The following is a 19,371-nucleotide window of genomic DNA, read 5'->3' on the forward strand; positions in this document are numbered from 1 at the left end:
ACACATTGAAGGGTAATAATGCTCAAAAATAAAAAAACAAACAACAAAGGACTTTTTATTTAATATATCTGCCATTTACTCTTCATTTCCAATCCTGTGTGTCTGTTCAGTGGGTTTAACTGCATGAATATTTATTTAGCACTCAATTTAGTTTAAGTAGAAGATACAAAGACAGGGTTCCTGCCTTCAAGGAGCTTGTTACCCAGTGTGAAAATTAACTAGAGTGTTTATGTAGCAGCCAGACTACAAGGATTCACTCATTGAGCCAAGTGTGTGTGTATATGAATTCTGCTGGCAGTAAGGGATGGGGGTACAGCTGTGACTAGAAAAACTTAATCAGTTCCCAGGTCAATGAATAGCTGGCTTTGACTGTTTACTCTGTGAAATGCTCTAGATAGGGAGTATCGAGGCAAGATGCTCTGTGAGAGGACACTAATAGGACAGAGTAGCTCATATATCCTGCTTGATTTGGTGGGTTCCATAGAGGTTGTGAGGTTCATTTCACTTGGTATAATTAGGAAAAGAACAGTTCAACTGAGCCTCCAAGGCCGGCTAGGATTTTGCAAGCTATAGGAGAATGGAGGGTATATCGTATGAGGATGGTGTGAAAACAAAGGTGGTGTTGGCATACTAGACCTACTTGGGAAATAAGACTAGAGTGATATGCTGTGTTTGGGTGTAGTGGGAAATAAGATGTGAAAAGCAGATTGATGATAGTTTATGGAGAACTCTAAGTAGTAGCCCAAAGATTTAGGATTTAGACTTTATCCTGTGGACTGCAGGATTTTTTTTTTTTTTTTTCTTACAGGTTAGTAGCATGGTCAGTGTACAGATTGAGAAGAGAGACTCTGGGGGTAAGAAGACCTGTTACACTTACAGCAGCCACAGTTGAGTGGCATGGAAGGCAGGGCTGACTGCATGAGATTTTAAGGTGGAAGGACAGGACTGAAACATGACTGGTAGGTTACTAGGGGAAAGGGAGCGGAACAGTGTACATCCAAATTGAGGTTATGGGGAGAATAGTTTTGCTGTACTGTGTTGATTTTAGGGGCTGATATTTTCTTAACTTTTATTCAGCTGGGTTTTATGCCTACATAGCCTCAGTACCAGCAGCCACTAGAAAATTGTATTTTTAAATCAAGCCTTGTGAGAGAAAACCAGACCTTCAGAGAGCTTGAAGCATCTCGAAGTTGTAGAACTATCTCTAACAATAGGATTGTGGCTCTTGTTGGTAAGCATGATAAAAAATAGAGAAATTATTGCCCATTAAATTCTTCACTTGGTTTAAAAACTATACCATGATTTATGTTTCCTTTTTCTGTTCTTACTCCAGAATGTTTTTTGAGCTTACCACAGACCTACTTTACATAAAGAAACTCTAGGTATGCTGCTATAATTTTTAATAAAGTAGGAGGGATGTAATCCAGAGGACTGGTACTGAGAATTCATTTCTGAGTTATGGGTACCTACTTTATTTTGAATCTTCCATCAGAGCTACATTGATAAACCAGGCTCTCAAAAGAAGAGCTGGATCCAGGTAAGAGAAAAGGAGACCTAGCAGGTTAGTCAGGAATTTCAGGTTAAGCCACTCTAACCTCACTGTCTGTTCACATTGGGGAATGTTTTCTCAGATATTTTCTTTCTTTTCTTTTCTTTTCTTTTTCTTTTTTTTTTTTTTAAAGATTTTTTATTTATTTATTTGACAGAGAGAGAGACAGCCAGCCAGATAGGGAGCACAAGCAAGGGGAGTGGGAGAGGAAGAAGCAGGCTCCCAGCGGAGGAGCCTGATGTGGGGCTCGATCCCAGAATGCCGGGATCATGCCCTGAGCCAAAGGCAGACGCTTAACGACTGTGCCACCCAAGCGCCCCCTCTCAGATATTTTCTTAAAATGAAAAGGGGATAGAATTTGGTTCTTTGGGTGTGAAAAAAAAAATCTTACTCTTTTTATGGATACAGCACAGATAGACACACACACACACAGTATCTGTGGCAAAACTAAACCTAGTCATCTGTTGGAAACTCTTTTGGTACACCAATTAGGATATTTTAATCTTTTACTGTTTAGTTGCAGCAAGGAAATTTCTTTTTGATCCTGTTGAACACAAGGTCAAAGTTGATTTGTAACAATTTATGCAAATATAAGTGTATACTTACCTGAAGCGTTGTTAATCATGAACGCTTATGAAAAGATGGCCAAACAAATAAATAGACTTTAAGGTATTTTCATTAGATGATATATTTAGAGAGTCATTTTCTTATGTGCAGTCCTTAAGAATACTAATACTGCTATCATAATTAGTTTTTTCATTTATATTGGAATATCTGGAAGTCCATAGGATTATTAAATACTTCCTTTATACTTCTGTGTGGTACCAAGTGTGATTTGAGTGTTCCTCCCAAAACTAAAAATTGGTTACTAGTCCTGTGGTTTTACAAAAAACTATTTTATAATTTTATATTGTAATTACTTAAAGTCAATTTCTTATCTTTTTAAGATCAGCCCTTGGATGGATTTCATGGTCTTCTGGTAGTTTAAGATAGTAATTGGATTTCGATATTTCTTGGTACTCTGGTAGTTTGAGACAGTAGTTGACAGCTTGTTTAAGAATAACAGCTCTGGGAAGTGAGCCATGGATTACTGAAATACTGTTAATTCCATTTATTGTTTCTATAATATGAAATACAGTTTTGTAAATAATGTATTTTGAAAGGTACCACATATCATATTAAAGGTAAATTGAAATTAGCTGTGAAATACTTTTACATATAGCATAGATGGACTTTCCCACTTCTGTGTGTTTAAAATAGAATGGAAGCAGGAAGGCTTGTGAATGAAGTACCCATAAGATGGGAATCTTATTTGTTTCCCATAGTCTAAGCTTAAATTTTTCTCTCTGGCCATAGGACGATTGTGTGTGCACATGTGTGCATGCATGTGTGTGGTAAAAAACACAGATTTACCCTTCTTAACAAATTTTTAAGTGTATAGTACAGTATCGTTAACTATAAACACAATGTTGTACGGCAGATCTCTAGAACTTTTTCATCTAGCATAATTAAAACTCTATACCCATTGAACAATAACTCCTCATTTCTCTTCCAGCTCCTGGCAACCACCATTCTACTTTTTGTTTCTGTGAGTGTTGACTACTTTCAGTACCTCACATAAGTGGAATTCCTCCTGTGATTGGCTTATTTCACTTTAGCATAACATCCTCAAGGGGCACCCATGTTGTAGCATATGACACGATTTTCTTCTCTTCCGTGGTTGAACAATATTCCACTGTATATATTCACCACATTTGTTTGTTTGTTCATCAGGGGACTTTCAGGTTGTTTCTACCTCTTGGCTATTGTGAATAATGCTGAAGTGAAGATAGGAGTGCAAATACCTCTGTGAGATCCTTATTTCAGTTCCTTTGGGCAAATAATCAGAAGTTGTATTGCTGGATCATATGGTAGCTCTATTTTTTTATTTTTTGAAGCACCTCTATTCTATTTTCCATAGCAACTGTATCATTTTACGTTCTTAGCAACAGTTTTACAAGTATTCAGATTTCTCTACATTCTCACCAACACTTTTTTCTTTCTGTTTTTTCTTTTCTCTCCCTCCCTCTCTCTTTTTTCTTTTTCTTTCTTTTTCTCTTTCTTTCTTTCTTCTTTCTTTTCCTTCTTTTCTTTCTTTCCTATTTTCTTTTCTTTCTTTCTCTTTCTCTTTTTCTCTTTTTCTCTCTCTCTCTCTTTCCTTCTTTCTTTGACTGTCCTAACAGGTGTAAGTTGATATCTCATTTTGGTTTTTGATTTGCATTTACCTGATGATTAGTGATGTTGAACATTTTTCATGTGTCTGTGGGCTATTTGTTTGTATTCTTTGGAGAAATGTCTATTCAAGTCCTTTGCCCATTTTTTAATTGGGTGTTTTGTTTTGAGATGTTTTGCTTTTGAGACATAGGAGTTCCTTATATATTAAGGATATTAACCCCTTATCAGATGCATGGTTTACATATATTTTCTCCCATTCTGTAGATTGCCTTTTCACTGTTGATTGTTTTCATGGCTGTGCCAGCAGCTTTTAGTTTGATGTAGTCCCATTTGTCTGTTTTTGCCTTTGTTGCTTGTTCTTTCCGTGTCATATCCAAGAAGTCATTGCCAAGACCAATGTTATGAAGTTTTAGAAGTTTTACAATTTCAGGTTTTGAGTTAAGTCTTTAATTCATTTTGAGTTGATTTTTGTGTATGGTGTGAGATAAGGGTCTGATTTCATTTTCAGCATGTGGATATCCAATTTTTTCCAGCACCATTTATTGGAGAGACTATTCTATCCCTATTCTGCAGTCTTGGTGCCCTTGTACAAAATCAGTTGACCATATATGTGTGGGTTTATTTCTGGGCTCTGTATTTTGTTCCATTGGCCTGTATGTTCGTGTTTATGCTAGTACCATTCTGTTGTAAGTACTGTAACTTTGTAGTATATGTTTTGAAATCAAGAAATGTGAGGTTTCCAGCTTGGTTCTTTTTTCTCAAGATTGTTTTGGATATTCAGAATCTTTTGTGGTTGTTTCATATGACTTTTAGGATTGTTTTTTCTATTTCTGCCAAAAATGCCACTGGGATTTCTATAAAGATTGCATTGAATCTATAGATCACTTTGGGTAGTAAGGAGACTTTAACAATATAAAGCCTTCCAGTCTCTGAATATGGGATATCTTTCCATTTATTTATGTCTTCTTTAATTTCTTTCAGCAATATTTGATAGTTGTTAGTGTGCAAGTCTTTCACTTCCTTGCTTAAGTTTATTTCTAAGTCTTTTATTCTTTTGATGAGATTATAATTGAGATTTTCCATAATTTTCTTTTTGGATTATTCATTGCCCAGATATGTAAACACAACTAATTTTTGCATGTTGTTTTTATATCCTGCAACTTTGCTGAATTCATTTTTTAGTGCTTATAGTTGTCTTATGGAATCTTTTAGGGTTTTTTTTTTTTTTTTTTTTTTACTCATAAGAGCACATCAACTGCAAACAGATAATTTTACTTATTCCTTTCCAGTTTGGATGCTTTTTGTTTCTTTTACTTATCTCTGTGGCAGAGAACATTTAATATGATCCAGGGCAGATAAAGAATCAAAAAAGATGAGAATTTTTCTGGGTATATCAATTCTTAAGTAAGAGCTACTTATTTTAAAGTAATGCCAATTACAAAATGGTTCTCCCATGTTTATTTTTTCTGATGAATATAATTTTAATTTTTTATAGTTGGTATTTTGATTGGTATTACATTAATTCAGGGATTAATTCATGAGACAGTTGCAATCTTTACCATAGTAAATTCTTCTGTTCAAAAGTGAAGTGTCAGGGTGCCAAGGTGGCTCAATCAGTCAAGTGTCTGACTCTTGATTTCAACTCAGAGCGTGATCTCAAGGTCATAAGATTGATCCCTGCGCCTGAGATTCTCTCTCTCCCTCTCCCCATCCCCTTCACATGCGCACACTCTCTCTTTTAAAAAAAAAAAAAGTGAGGTTTCTTTCCATTTTTTATCTCCCACAATATTTTATTTATGGCCTACAAATTTTAAAGCTTATCCTTAGATATAATTTAATTTGATATATTCTAATTTGTTAACTTAAGGATTTTTAAAAATTGTTATTTTGTTTCTTTGCTTTCATGACACTGTGCTAGATACGGTGAGTTGCTAGATACGGTGAGTCCAGTAGCCAAGTATAGATTTGATGTTCTAGAAATAAGGGAATTACTTAAGGTTTGACTTTAAGCTATTACAGTTATTATAGTACAAATTTTATGTCCCCTCTAAGTTTCTTAAAGTCAAGGAAAGTCTTGTTCATTTCTGGACCTCTAGCTCTAGTCTCTAGAACATTCTCTTTTATATCATATTTGCTGCTCAGTGTATGGTGGTTGTTGAATATATTCTCAAGAGAGACCATATAAAGAGTAACCGTTCACCTTTATCCAAATTAAAGCATTAGATATTTTCACAAATGACATATATACACAAACGTACACTCACACAGGTATCTCTTCACAGAATTATAAGCTGGAAGGTATAACAAGTTGAGAAAACTTGCTTTTAAAACTTAAGGAATGATAATTAAAAGCATTTTTAATCTTAACTTGCTCTGTTCTTAGTTACTGTGCTAAATTACTATTGATAATGCAAAGACTTATTTCATTATAATGACATTTATCAAACCATATCATCTTATTAGGGTTATGAAGATGTTAAACATTTAGAAGAGAGACATAAAGATGACTAAAGGAAAATAAGAAAGCAAAGAAACAAAATAGGAAATAGGAAGCAAAGTAAGAAAACAAAGGGAAATTGAGGATGACTTGTAAACTTGTGTTTACTTCACAGGGGACAGAAAGGAAATAGGATACACAGTTTCCAAATAGACTAAGACTTAGTTCTCTGTTGGTTCTCTCCCAATACAGATAATCCTTAAATTTTCCCAGTTTGGTTTTGAAATAACCTCTGCTTCTTCAGTTTGAAGAGACATGTCAGCTGCCTTCATACAATGACTTGGAATTAGATGCATAAGCTGTTACACAGAGCAAAATGACAGTTCTGCCTCCCAACCATTAGTTCTGTTTTGACAGCTTCACCATATTCATCCAAACAACAATACTTGTATAATTATTTTATTGAATTTTTTAGTTATAATTTTATAAAAAAGTAAATGGATAGTTTATTAATTCAAAATGCTTATGTTAATGGAAGAAGAGTAGACTTTATAAATGTACCCAGTTTACACCAGTGAAATAATTAGGCATACCAAAATGGCAGTCAGTTAGGTATGCATTTGACTTAAGGTTATGTATTATTTTGTTGAAGAAAAAGTCAAGAATTTTATGAAATGTTAGAAATACAGTGATTGTCAGTTTGTATCTAAAAGGCAAGGAGGTATTAGGGATTCTGTGTTTTATTATAGTTTTCAGGGAAAGACCCCACCTCCTTGACATTCAAGTCTCCTCTTTTGTTCTTACACATATGACTAAATACAGCTGTTTACAGGAAAGCATTATATAACAAATAGAAATGCCTATAATCTGGTTCTGTTCTCTATTAAATAGAGGAACTAATCTCTTGTTTATTAATCCACTAAAACATTTGTGAAGCACCTATTACAGTTTGGACAACCTTTTTTACAAATGGATGGTAATTATTATATCAGCATAGGATACTATTTACTGTAATAACTAAACTAGAACATATGAGTGGCTTAACATAATAAAGTTTTATTTCAAGTTTATGTAGTTTAGTGCAGATGCTCAATGTGTTAGATGATTTCTTTCTACTAGTGACTCAGGGACCCGGACTTCATGCATTTCCTGGGGCCTCACAGTGTCATGTAGTTTGCTGATAAGGAAGTAAATAGCGGGACCAAGGACACATTGCTTTTGCTCACTTTGCATTGGCAAGAACTAGTCTCTTGGGCACATTAGTGTTCACCCTGAGGGAAATGTCTTTGACTAGATGATTGCCTCCCACCAATAACTTCTACACAATGGAAGGGAGAACACAGATTATTTGTGAATAGCTAGCCAGCTCTGTCACAATAGTAGTAATGTTGATAGTAGTAGTGTATTAGTTTCCTCTGGCTACTGAAACAGATTACCACCAACTTCGTGGCTTGAAAAGCACAAATTTATTCTCTTAAGAGTTGTGGAATTCTGAAATCCAAAGTGAATTTCACTGGGTCGAGATCCAAGTGTCTATAGGGCTGCATTCTCTGTGGAGACTCACAGGGGGAATGTTTTTCCCTGCCTTTCCCAGCTTCTAGAGCTCCATTCCCTGCACTCCTTAATTCTTGGCTTCTTCCTCCATCTTCAAAGCATAGCACTTGCTTCTTATCTTAAACTCAAGTCTCCCTCTGATTCCCTCTTACGAAGACACTTGTGATTACATTTAGATAATTCAGGATAATTTCCCCATCTCAGGATCCTTAATTTCATCACATTTGCAAAACCCTTTTTGCCATATAAGGTAATATCACAGGTTTTAGGGATTAGGATCTTTCTACCTTTGGGGCCATTACTCAGCCTGCTGTTGAACACTTAATATGTATTATATTTATTCTGAGAACTTCTCAAGTCCTTGTATTTTTCTGCCTGTTTACTTGGTTTATTCATGATCTGCTCTGCTTGTAGGCTTGCCTGTTTTTTCAATTAGGGTTTCTTTCTTTCCTCCTCGCCCGTCCTGCCTCCTGCCTGCCACTTTTTGGAAGATATATTCTTCACTTTAATGTCTAAAAATTTTATGAAAAATCCTAGACTCTCAGAATTGGAAAGAATTTTTAGAGATTATCTAGTCTAACCACCCTGGTCTACAGTATCCAATTAAGTGTGCTAGGATTTGGGGTGGGGGTACCTGTTTATTCTTTGGAGTGTGTTTCTCTGGAGCTTTGAAGAAAGTACTTTAAATCTCTTAGGCCGTTTTGGATTATTGCTGTATAGAAACTCTTTTCTTTTTTCCTGCCCAAATCTGGCTTTTTCAGTTACCTTTAAAAATTGAATTGTGGATTTTTTTCTTTGAATTCCTTTTCCCCACAAAAATGTTGACTTTAACCATTCTCATGATCACATAGAAAATGACTTCATAGGAAAAAGGAGGCACTTTGGATTAACACCATTTTCTGGGAAAGATGTAGTTGAAGACTTAAAGCCATTCGCAGGTTTTTGTAAAACAAAGGAGTAGCAAATAAGCAATTAATTGTATAAAATATGGTAATAACTGGTTGAAATTAAAGCAAAAACAGACATTCTTGATTTGGAGTCAACATACAGAGGAATTATGTCATATCATAGATTTATTTAGGCAACAATTTTGTGGATCACATACAAGTTGCTAGGGATACAAAGATGATTAAGGCATAATCCTGTCCTAGAGGATATAATATTCTAGTGAGAACGTAGAAATTCAGACATTGATGCAGTGTCGTGAGAGCTATGATACATGCAAAGATCACAGTAGAAGATGCAATGCTTAACCAGTTGTGAGTAACAGAAACCACAACTCAAGGTGGTTTAAACAATTCAGGGAATTTACTGATCATGTGCAGGTATATCTGAAGCTCACAGAAGCAGATGAGGCTTGCTACGGAGACTCAAGTGAGCCTTCTTCCTTCCCCTGTTTTCCTCTTTTTCCTCAATGCTTTCTGCAGATCAGCTTTATTCTAATGCTGGCTCCCATTGAAGTTGTGCAGTGACTACCCCCAGAAAGAGAGCTGCTGTCCTCCAACCATCAAACTAAAGTCCTAATGTTCATTCTGACTAGATCAACTTTGATCTCATGTAACCCCTTCACTGGTTTGGGGAAAGTTCAATTGAGAGGGGAGGTGAAAGCAAAATTTAGAACTTTCAAAGTATTTAGTACATCCTTGAAAATTGGTGTTAGTCTTATTTGGCTTTATTATTTCTAATTAGATTATTTAAATTTATTATTTCTAATTGGATTTTTCTTAATATAATGAAAATCAGGAATTCTTAATGGTCTGAAGTAAACTCAGAAGAGGATCCTAGTTCAGTGATTTTCTTCTGAAGTTTTGGAAACCTAGAAATTTCCTGTTTTTCTTCCTTTGGAAATCTTTGACTCTGTACTCACTTGATTGCAGAAATTAAGAACCCGACATACTGTCTTTTCTCTGTTACTTCTTCCCTTGTAACTGGGGCAGTAGGGTGGGTTTTGTTTTTTTTTTAAAGATTTTATTTATTTATTCAACAGAGAGAGAGACAGCCAGCGAGAGAGGGAACACAAGCAGGGGGAGTGGGAGAGGAAGAAGCAGGCTCATAGCGGAGGAGCCTGATGTGGGGCTTGATCCCGTAACACCGGGATCACGCCCTGAGCCGAAGGCAGACATTTAACCGCTTTGCCACCCAGGCGCCCCAGTAGGGTGGGGTTTTGACACAGGGTTCAAATGGTTCACGGCTAGGCTACTTTAAGTCTCAGCTACATTTAGAGTAGGAAAATGCCAAGGCAAGAAATGGCAGGACTTGACATAATGACCTGATACGATTTGAGCTTAACTTAGGAAACCTGTTTCTTACTTTGCTATCAATATACTTTTAGTTAGGCTATTCATAGTATATAATGCTTTAAAAACTGAATTAGTAATGCACAGCTACTTTCATTAGGATGTAAGTCCTTCCATTTGTTCTTTCTGCACGGTCTCTGGTTCACCACATTTGCATTCACTGCAGTTGTGTTTTTCTCTATCACAAGTGTTCTTTCAGGAGCCAGAGCATGTGACACGGCTATAGGATTGCTAGATCTTATTTTGAAGAATTTGGGCAAGAAGGGAGTAGGAGAGCGATTATTTACTAATAGTCCGACCAGGCTAAATAGAATCCCATTCTGCATCCCAGTGCAGTTGGAGCAAGGCCCTTGAATCCAAGAGAAGCCTGTGTATGTGGGCCATCTGGTAATCCAGTACTGCTGGAGGGTAGGCCTCTCAGCTCAGGAGCCTGGGGAGGTATGTTTGACACTCCTGGTGTATAAGGGTTCCTGCCCTAACTTAAAAAAGAATTACTTCCTTGTGCTCAAATTGTATTAAGTGTTATTTGGTAGTAAAAGAACAAAGCCATGTTATGTTTTCTAGTGAATTATATGATGATTATGTCCAAGGCATAATATTAAAAGCAAATGCTGCTATAGCCCTTACTCTGTACCAGGTACTGTTCTAAGCATTTTACATATATTAGCCCATTTAACTTTTCCAACAGCCGTATGAGATGGTTATGATTATTTTTGTCCCCATTTTGCAGAGGAAGAAATTGGCACAGAAAGGTCAAGTAAATTGCTCAAGCTCACACAGCTTATGAGGGACAGAGATAGTATTTGAATCTAGATAGTCTGGGATCAGCGTTCACGCTTTTAATCACTGTACTTTTGTCAAGATTGAAAATGTAATTAAATATAACATCAGTAACATTATTTATTATGTTTTGAAACAAGTTGACCTTTTGAAACTTACCCTACTGAATATTCAACATGCTTGTTTTTTATTCTAGGAGAAGACTTCGCAGTTGTACAGCAAGAAATTATTATGATGAAAGACTGTAAACACCCAAATATTGTTGCTTATTTTGGAAGCTATCTCAGGTACATTTTTTCCCATCACCTAATACATTTAACAAAATAAAATTAGCTCTAATCGCATGTTTTGTAATTTTCTTCATGCTTTGAAGATACAGAATACTTTCAGTGAATGAAATTTTTATTTCTGACCTGTTTATGTTAATTCTGTGACCAATATTGTAGTCTGTGATTTTTATCTTGTACTCTTGGGAATTCTGGATGTGGTTTCAGTGAGGAGGCTGACGAGTAAAAATTGACCTCCACGGTTACTCTTCCTGTGGTAGACTAGAGATCTAACCATGCCATCACACTGCCCCTTATTTCTGGACTTGGGTGGATTTAGAAAGTCAGGAGCACCTCTAACGGCTAGGGTTTTAGTGGAGACTTTTTCCTCCTTTTGTGCTTCTGGCCTCCAGGTACTGCGTCATCCCTTCCCTTCATTTTGTCCAAAGGACTAGGAACTGTAATTATTTCACTGATTCTTACTTTCCCAGATCGTAAAGTAAACTTAGACCGTGAATTTGCGGCCTCTTTGGTTTGGCAGGACCACGCCGGGTTCCCCAGGTCATAGTCCATAGGGGATGACCTCGAGGTCAAATCCTGTTTTTCCATTCACTTCTGTGTGCAGTTATAGCTGAATGCTGTGACCTAGTTGTTTTTAAGGTTCCTCCCCAAAGGAGGATTGGAAAATGTTTTCTTATGTATTAAAAAAAACTCTTCAACATTTTATTCTGCTTTACTGTGAGATATATAAGGAAGTAGCTTATTGCAGCTTCCATTGTCCTGTGATCCAGGTATAAAAAACCCCACTTCTGTCCTGATGCAGTCACAGCGTATATGGAAAAGACAGGGCAGTTCTGCTCTCTCTTCTACCCAGCTCGCAAAAAGCCAACCAGAACAACTCTTCTTGATTCTAACCACCCTTGAACAGTTTTGATTGCCCCACCTTCATTAAGATTGAAGAGTGGGTTTAATGGAGACTTCAGTTAACATAGGGACAGGAACTACTCCCAGGTCAATGACTGTTAACACATTTTGAATGGGTTCTATAACAGCCAATTTAAAACCACTTTAATGGTGAGTGGTTCAAACAGTTACCTTACACAGTTTCTGCATCAGTCTTTATTTTATGGACAGACCCAGCACAAGCAATTTTACTGTATTAGGTCAAAGAAACAGTCTCTCTCTTTCTCTCTTTTTTTTATTTACAAAGATTTTATGTATTAGAGAGAGAGAGAGTGGGAGAGACAGGGGAGAGAGAATCTGAAGCAAACTCTGTGCTGAGCAGATCCCAGCACAAGGCTTGACCCCTTGCGAGATCATGACCTGAGCCAAAACCAAAAGGTGGGTGCTCAACCGACTGAGTCACCCACCCAGGTGCCCCAGAAACAGTCTTTAAAATCCGTGAAGTTTGTGATAAAAATAATCGATTGTGCCAATGCATTAAAATCATCACTTCAAAGCAATTTTACTGGTACTGGTCCTAACAAAATGACCTACTTACACTCAATTGAGAAGCATCACGAAATGTTTTTCTCCCCCAAGGACAAACAGGTCTTTATCTAAGAGTATTTCTCAAACATGGTCTGAGTCTTCTGAAACTATGGGACCATTCAAAGCTTAACCTATTATTCCGGGATAGCCTCATCCATTTATATGTTAACCTTGGTCTTTTTGCCATTGAGACAATAGCATATTCGGTAGTTAAGAGCTTGAGTACTGAGTCAGATTGTTTGGGTTGGTTGAGTCATGACTCCATCATTTATTAACTGAATGACTTGTAGCAAATTACTTAAACACTCTGACCCTCCATTTCCTCATCTATAAAATGGGGATAGTCATAGATACATGACATGATAACTATGAAGATAATGAGTAAATACATATAAAGTGTTAAGAACAGTGGTTAAAATATAATGCTTCATAAATACTAACCCCTATTACTACTACTTTTGCTACTATTACTATTTCTGCTTCTTAACTATTTTTAAGTGTTATCATATTAGTATCTCATTTGATCTTTTCAACAACACTGATACTACTCTGGTAGATACTATTTCCATTTTATAAATAAGATGCTTGATCAAGTGTTTATAGTCCAATTTCAAGTTACTGACAGATTCGAGTTCTAGTTTTTTCTGTACTATTGTGCTCATGGATCATATGACTTTTGACTTAGTCTTTCTCTTACTTGCCAAAGAGCTGGAAATAAACTGCCCCTGCCCCCCCACCCCCCACCCCCGGAAAAAACCCCTAACACTAAACTAAAACTGGACATTTGTCTGGGTTACTTAGGCGAGTCTTCCTACACAAGTTCGGCAGCAAAAAGTTTGTTATTGTTACCCACTAAAATGTGAATTCCTCTTGAGTTTATATCCATTTTTGTTGATACATCTTGGTTTTGGCTTGGAGCAAAATAGTGCAACTCTTTAGTGACACACCCATTAACTTTTACTTCTAGACATGCTACGAGAGAGCCAATTAAGTTATGCTTAACAAAAATTGTATTTACTTCTAGATTTCAGGAAATGTATTCTGACTATATTCTGAATATCCTTTTTAAAGTAAACTTTTTATTGGAGCATAATGTACATACAGAAAATCCACAATTTATGTTTTATGTATAGCTAGATGAATTTTTTAAAGGGTACTTTTAATCCAAATATAAGAATATGCAGAGCAAAATTGCCCAGAAACCAAAGTAAAACAGACAGAATGAGAGTCATTTTTTCAACAGAGCTATCTGTGGTAGTTTGGAGTTGCGTGATCTAACATAAGAAATCCTGGGTTAAATAGATGATTTTATTCTGTAACTGGCATAGCTGATAAAAGTGATAGGAAAGCAAACAATAGTATAACAGAGTAGCAATTAACCCTCTTTCTAGCTCTTCTTTTCTGTAGAGATTCTTCCCTTGTTTCCTAATTAAGGTCCAGACTCAGCCAAATGTAGAGTATGGAATACTAATGATTAGACTTGCAAGGTGTTAGAGCTGGAAGGAACTAAGTAAGGGGTCTTGTCACCAGGCCCATGCTTTTTACTGATGAGAAAATGGGGTGCTGGGTCAGTGACTTCTTTTTTTTTTTTTTTTTTTTTTAAAGATTTTATTTATTTATTTGACAGAGACAGACAGCCAGCGAGAGAGGGAACACAGGCAGGGGGAGGGGGAGAGGAAGAAGCAGGCTCATAGCGGAGGAGCCTGATGTGGGGCTCGATCCCAGAACGCCGGGATCACGCCCTGAGCCGAAGGCAGACGCTTAACCGCTGTGCCACCCAGGCGCCCCATGGGTCAATGACTTCTTTAAAGGTCATCCAAAGATGGATGGATCTAAACCAGGCCCTGCAGATCCCTGGTTGGCTGTCTTTTTGGTGTACTTCCCAGCCTGGGAAGGCCAGATTTCATCTCAAAGGGAACATGGTTTCTTGGATTCCTTCTCATTACCAAATGATTTTACAAAAGACAATGAGCTTATTTTTTTGAACTTGATATAAACCCCCTAAAATATATACTGTTCTTAGCAACTTTCTTCCTTCTTATGGCCATTATGGCCTGTTATAACAAATTAAGACAAAAGAATCGAGGAAATTGAGTTAATGTGGTTTTACCATTAATACATCTCCCCTTCAGGAACTCAAACTTACTCTATGAATTTCATGAATAGATGACCAGCATATAATTAAGTCAGAAGCCTCTTTTATAATAATGTAGCTATGCTCATTTCCTGAAGAAGTACTGAAACTGAGCTCCTGAAAAACAGAATGCCTTGTGTTAACTTTTTTTTTTTTTTTAAGATTTTATTTATTTGTCAGAGAGAGAGAGAGAGAGCACAAGCAGGGGGAGTGGCAGGCAGAAGGAGAAGCAGGCTTCCCACTGAGCAGGAAGCCTGATATAGGACTCAATCCCAGGACCCTGGGATCAAGCCAAAGGCAGACGCTTAACCGACCAAGCCACCCAGGCGTCCCCACTAGTGTTCTTCTTAATAGGGCATTCCCTACTCCTCTCTTCAATATCATTAAAAGCCTATTGTCTTTTAAATGCTTAAGTACCTATACTGTACAAGAAGGACTGAATGGACAAAATTTCTCTCTGAAGTTTACAGAAGTAAATAGTCTTGGTTTGATTTATATTTTTTCTGTAGATTTGTGTGTATTTATAAAACAACAGATTTAAATCATCATAGACCTATTCTTTATTCCCAGTAGACCTTAACTATTGCTTCTTTTAAGTGAATAATGACTCTTCAGGTTCCTTCTAAGCATTCCTAGCCCAACATATCCTTTCAGAACAAATTAAGAAAATTGAGACAATTCTCTCCAGTTTGAACTCTTAAAGCTGCAGTTGAAAAACAACAAATGCTTCTCAAAAAATAAGCCAATAGATCAGAACTGTACGGTAAAAAATTTCATTTGGATCAGATATTTTATTATTATTATTTTTAAAGATTTTATTCATTTGAGAGAGACAGAGAACAAGCAGGGGAAAAGGCAGAAGGAGAGGGAAAGGCAGGTCCCCACTGAGCTGGCAGCCCAACATGGGGCATGATCCCAGGACCCTGGGATTATGACCTGAGCTGAAGGCAGACGTTCAACCATCTGAGGGACCCAGGTGCCCCTGGATCAGATATTTTAAACCTTTGAAATCAAGAGTACTAGTTAGGGTGAGCATAATTTATCTCCTAACATTTGTAAATCACCACCATTATTCACAAAGTGTTTTTACATTTCTCAGGATGTATAGAGTGCTGTATTGGTTTTTTGAGATGTAAAGACAGATAAAACACACCCCTTGCCTGTAAGGAGTTCATAATCTAATAGAAGAAATACACATGAACAAATAATTGCAACATAATATGCTGGGTGCCATAATAATTTCCATGTAAGATCCAAAGTGATGAAGATGGTAGAAAATCTAATTTTGTCAAAGTAAGGGAGTAGAAAATCGTAATGTCTGGCAAAGGAAATGTATGCATGAAAAAAAATCATGACGTTCTCAGGAGACAACTAATAGTTTTATTAGAGCTTAAAAGGAAAGGGTGTAGTTGCAGTAGGTAAGCCATGGAGATGTGGCCAAAAAGGAACCATTTATCCCTTAATTAGGACGTGTAGGTATTGAGCATACTCGCTAAAAATTTTAACACAGAGTGATATATTCTGTGGAGGAGGGACCTGGTGTGTAGGGGATTGAGAAAGGGAGTAAGTTCATTTTATTACAGTACATTTGTTATAGTAATCCAGGAAAGAGATGGTTGTGTCTTGAGTTACATAGAAACTGGGAGAAATTTTTTTCTAGAGCTAAAGGTGAGGCCGGAGAGGGAAAGAAACCACAGGATCTTAATAACTGGAAATGCTTTTTTGAGTGCTCACACTATGGAAATAAAAATTATAGTTAAGTTCACTTTAATTTACAACTAACTACCTGTTTTTAAAAAAGGAAACTTTTAATTTTGGAACATGTTAGATTTACATGAAAGTTGTAAAGATAGTACAAAGAGTTCTCAGTGTTCCCTAATGCTGACCTCTTATGTAACCATGGTATTTTTGTCAAAACGAAGAAATCAACTTTGGTACAATACCATTAGCCAAACTAAGATACTTCGTACTGATTTCACCAGTTTTCTACAGTGTTCCTATTTTGTTATTAGTTTTTTGGTTATACTGCCACAAGCATCATTTGTTTCCTTCAAGTACAATGGGAGTAGTAGTAATAGCAGTTACTTCAAACCCGTATAAGATAGTTAGCAGTGTCCCTGGCCTCTACTGGATGCTGGTAGCACCTCCCCAGTTGTGACAACCCAAAATGTCTTCGACATTGCCAAGTATTCCTTGAGGGGCAAAATCACCCCCAGTTGAGAACCACTGCTTTAAGCAAAAAAATTGGTGGAACTCTCTTATGAGAATACCTCCTTATACTGGTATTGCTGGTGTGTTTCCTACAGAACAAATGTGTCTATGGAATAAGTAATTTGGGAAAGTAGTGAACGAAACAAAATTAAAGAAGTTATATTTCTTATTCCTTTCCCCTTTCCTATCTGTTCCCCTTTTTTAATCTCCTTCTTCCTCCTCCCCTTTCTCCACTTCCCAACTTTCTCCATCCCCATTCTTCCTTCCTTTCTGCTGTCTCCTCTCCTCACCTTTTCCTCCTTTCCTTCTGTCAGCTCCCCCTGCCTCACTGCAGGATTTCTTAGAGCCTTTAATATATCAGTGGCATTTTAATTTCCAAGAGAAGACTGTAGTACATGACATTTCTAAAACTGGTTTAACTGTACATTGATTTTTTTTATGGGAAGTATACTTCCCATAGGTTTGCTGTTCAGTCACCTATTCCTTGGAAATTAGTAGGTTGAACTGGGGGTTGTTAGGTATAATTATAGATAAATAGGTTACCTTATATCCCTGAATACAGAACTATCCCTCATTGTTAAAGGGGAAGCAGATAGATGAATTACCTATAACCTTTGGAAGGCAGTGGTTTTTGCATGTCTGTTTAAAAACGCACCGGGGCACCTGGGTGGGTCAGTTGAACGTCGGACTCTTGATTTTGGCTCAGGTCATGATCTCGGGGGTTGTGAGATCGAGCCCTTTGTTGGGCTCCACACTCAGGGGAGTCTGCCTGAGATTCTTTTTCTCTCTCTCCCTTGCTCCTCCCCCTGCTCACACGCGCGTATGCTCACACATACACACACACACACTCTCTCTCTCTAAATAAATAAAATCTTTAAAAAATATAAAAATACACCAGAACATTTTAAATTCAGTTCACATTAAATAAGTTTATGCTATATTAAAACAACTAGCAGTTATTAAACTTTTTAATTTCACATTGATAGTTCTAGTTAGGAGTTGAATTATTTTGCTGAATATGGTGGAGTAGCTATTAGCAAATACTTTTGTTCACCAAGATAACCCACAGTTAAGTACTGGGATCAGGGAACTGCAGTGTGGGGCCATGGCTGGCCATCCCATCTCAGCAAGAATGATTTGGTATGCCGGTTTCTAGCAGACATTCTAGAGCTGCGGATTCTTGGTGATCTTGCTCACATTTTATTTTACTTTTTAAATTATGTTATATTTGGGCAAAATATGTAAATAATTCTGTATTGTTTAATTGGTTTAAAGTCTGATGTGTTAAAAAGTATGTTTTAGAAATTGTAAGATTGTCAGTTCAGTGAAATAGAATTAATATTAGAGTGTTAGTTCCTGTATGCTCTAGTAAGCATTCAACTAGAAGATTAAAGTGGTGAACTTCCCCCCTTTATTTATTTTTCTATTCCTTATAAGATAGAAAGACAACTTTACAAAATAAGAGAAAAGAATTCTAAAGAAATTTGATACCTTTAGTGATACCTCGAATATTTACCTCAGTGGTTGTTTCAATTCAGATACCTAGGGCCAAAGATTTTAGAAGGTACTGGCCTGCATAAAATGGGCCAATTGACTTGAGTCCTTTTCCTATTAGGCAGATGGCTTGGTGAATGACCAAAAGCAGATGTAGATTTGTCATCACAAGGGGGTCTTTCATGGAACAGATGGAAGTCCTTTTTCTGATAGACTCTGAATAGTCAACTTTTTTTGATAATAATACCAGACTTAATAGAATGTTATAAATTGAAAATATTTTAGGCATCTTAAAAAGTAAAGTATATATATAGTATATATTTTCTCAAATTCTGATTTTTTAAGTTTGAAAAGTTATTTTTCATAGAATGACTAGAAAATCACGTTTTTAAGCAGGATGGGAAAAGGGGATAGAACAGCATCAAGTGGAGGCTGATGTAATATTGAAATATGTAAGGAAGCAAAGAACTCATTTCCTGTGTCCATTTTCTCTACTGAGGAGAATCGTTTTCAAATTGGAAAGGGTAAGAAAAGCATTTATTAAGAAGGGATGGAAACACAACATAGGTGAGGAGATAATTATAGAAGAGCTAGACACTTTTAAGTGAATCTAAGCTTTTAGACTTAGATAAATTATATCTTATCATACTGAAAAGTTAGCAAATAGGATTGGTACCCACTATCAGTGAGTGTCTTTTGACAAATAGGAGAGGTACCAAAATATTAGTGATCATCAGTGACCAATTTGCAAAAGAAATGAAAAGGTGATTTCTACAAAGTAGACTGTTAAACTTGATGTCAGTCATCAGCCCCCAGTAGGATAAATTATTAATCAGATAATTAGTGAGCACTTAAAAGAAAGAAGTGGTGATTAGCGTGATTTTAGTAAGAAGTCATGTCAGTCAATCCCATCTCCTTGTTTTGTTTTGTTTTGTTTTCTTGAA

General features: G+C 36.6%; 1 protein-coding gene across 3 annotated transcripts in view; it reads left to right on the forward strand.

Moving 5' to 3' along the window:
* Nucleotides 1–19,371, forward strand: part of MAP4K3 (mitogen-activated protein kinase kinase kinase kinase 3) — a 181,929-nt gene that overhangs the window by 84,446 nt on the left and 78,112 nt on the right. For all 3 annotated transcript variants that reach the window (XM_057309419.1, XM_026479448.4, XM_026479456.4), the window contains exon 3: nt 11,028–11,118. In XM_057309419.1, the coding sequence (XP_057165402.1) occupies nt 11,028–11,118 (91 nt within the window). The remainder of the gene's footprint in view (nt 1–11,027; nt 11,119–19,371) is intronic.

Source organism: Ursus arctos, unplaced genomic scaffold (assembly GCF_023065955.2).
Source record: "Ursus arctos isolate Adak ecotype North America unplaced genomic scaffold, UrsArc2.0 scaffold_8, whole genome shotgun sequence".
NCBI classification, from domain to species: domain Eukaryota; kingdom Metazoa; phylum Chordata; class Mammalia; order Carnivora; family Ursidae; genus Ursus; species Ursus arctos.